The sequence below is a fragment of the Aplysia californica genome, unplaced genomic scaffold, assembly GCF_000002075.1.
Source record: "Aplysia californica isolate F4 #8 unplaced genomic scaffold, AplCal3.0 scaffold00930, whole genome shotgun sequence".
NCBI lineage: Eukaryota > Metazoa > Mollusca > Gastropoda > Aplysiida > Aplysiidae > Aplysia > Aplysia californica.
In genome coordinates, this window is record NW_004798200.1 from 214523 (window position 1) to 216718 (window position 2196).

General features: G+C 46.7%; 1 protein-coding gene across 1 annotated transcript; it reads right to left on the minus strand.

The window, feature by feature from the left end:
- Window positions 1-747: 747 nt before the first annotated feature.
- Window positions 748-1269, minus strand: LOC118478771 (Duffy receptor beta form-like). Its single transcript, XM_035972961.1, has one exon. It carries the CDS (start codon window positions 1267-1269, stop codon window positions 748-750), a length of 522 nt encoding a protein of 173 aa, XP_035828854.1.
- Between the last annotated feature and the right edge of the window lie 927 nt (window positions 1270-2196).

Sequence of the window (2196 nt, forward strand, 5' to 3'; positions counted from 1 at the left end):
CGAGCCTCTTGTTTCTGCTCATTTTTCTTCCTTTTTTTTCTTTTTTGTGAATTTTATTTGTTGGATCGTCTTTCCTGCTCATGTTTCAGAATTCTATCAAGCAAAAGTCATTGGCAAACTTAGACGTCTTCCAAATGCTAATGGCGAGCCTAGGGATCTATGATGAGTCACCACTGACAAACCCAGTGGCTCATTATAGGTCTTTGCTTGTCGACAAGGAATTCTGTTTTACAATAATTCTCAACAATGTTCTGTTTCTGATTTGTCAATTAAACAGACGTAGGGGTAAGTTGCTACCCTTGAAGAACAAAGTTCTATCTAATCATTGAGTGGGTGGTTGGCGGGTGCTCTGGTGTGGTTTGCTCCTTCTTTCCTATCAAACATCTATCGTCCTTATCTCTCCTCTTTTTCTGTGTATGTTATTCTTTTGTAACTCATCTTTTCTTCGGCACTTATATGACCTTATTGTTTTGCAAGTGCCGTAAAACTCTTACTAAAACAAAAAAACAACACAAAAAACCCACTCATCGATCACACACCTGGTGGCACTCTCGTCAACTGTCACTGAACCTGTGTTGTCAATGTAGGAGCCTCTCGAGGGGGGGGGGGTTGGGAAACGTGTGCCATCTGGCGTGCTGTGCTGTGCTGTGCTGTACTGTGCTGTGCTGTGCTGTGCTGTGCTGTGCAGTGCTGTGCAATGCTGTGCTGTGCTGCTTTGCAGCCTGTCCTGTTGTGAGGCGTGGTGTGTTATTGTCTGCTGTGCTGTGCTGTAATGTGGCACGAGGTGTTTTGCTGTTTTCTGGTCTGGGTCGGTGTGATCTGCCGTGGTGTGCTGTGATATAGTCTGGCATGGTCTGGTCTTGTCCCGTCTGATATGGCATGCTCAGCTGGGATATGGTCTGGTCTGGTATGGACTAGTCTTACTTGATCTGGTGTGGCATGGTCTGGTGTGACATTGCCTGGTCTGGCATTGTCTGGTCTGGCATAGTCTGGTGCGGCAGTCTGATCTGGTATAGTCTGGTCTGACATTGTCTGATCTGGTATAGTCTGGTCTGACATTGTCTGGTCTGCCATTACCTGGTCTGGCATTGTCTGGTCTGACATTGTCTGGTCTGACATTGTCTGGTCTGACATTGTCTGGTCTGCCATTACCTGGTCTGACATTGTCTGGTCTGACATTGTCTGGTGTGGCATTGCCTGGTCTGGCATTGTCTGGTCTGGCATTGTCTGGTCTGGCATTGTCTGGTCTGACTTAATCTGATCTGGCATGTCATGCTGAGCTGTGATATGGTCTGGTATGGTCTAGCCTGGTCTAGCTTGGACTGGTCTGACATCGTCTGTTCTGGTATTATGTGGTCTGACATTGACTGGTCTGACATTGTCTGTTCTGGCATTACGTGGTCTGACATTGACTGGTCTGACATTGTCTGTTCTGGTATTTTGTGGTCTGACATCGTCTGTTCTGGCATTATGCGGTCTGACATTGTCTCGTCTGACATTGTCTGGTCTGGCAGGATGTTCTCTGACACTCTCTTGTGTTTTTGCAGCCCTGTTTATGTCCGCCTTGCTCTTTCCCAACCCCAAACGGCCTTGGTCATATCAAAGAGCTTCTCTTTATTGAACTTGTCCTGTCTACCGTGCTATGGTCTGTTGTGCTGTTTTATCAAGTAAGTTTCGGTCAAGCAGGATACAGTCTATCGTGCTACGGTCAGTTGTGGTATTATACCCCGCCGAGATGTGGTCTGTTGTGGTATATAACGCAGCGATTTGTGGTCTGTTATGATGTATTACCAAGTAAGTTGCGGTCTAGCAAGATACCGTTTAGCGTGCTACGGTCTGTTGGCGTATATAGTCTAATAAAACATTATGGTCGGTTGTGACATTATACTCCAGCGATCTGTGGTCCGTTATGATGTATTATCAGGTAAGCTGCGGTCTAGCAGGATACAGTCTATCGTGCTGGGGCCTGGTGAAGGGTGGTCATGCCTTGTTTAGTCTGATGCACCATCAAAGACAGTCACGTGACGTGCCGAGTTGAACAAACATTAAGTATGTTGTTGAGAGGGAGATCGGAGTCCATAAAACCGAGGGGGGTGTCAATACATGCACTAATGCCTATCTACATTGTACATGCCCTTCACGGTCTTTGATTATCATCTGTGTGTGTGTGTGGGTGCAGGGGGGGGGGGGGGTTTT

Coding starts and splice junctions, on each gene's coding strand:
- LOC118478771 (XM_035972961.1), bottom strand. CDS start 1,269: ATGCCAGATCAGATTAAGTCAGACCAGACAATGCCAGACCAGACAATG.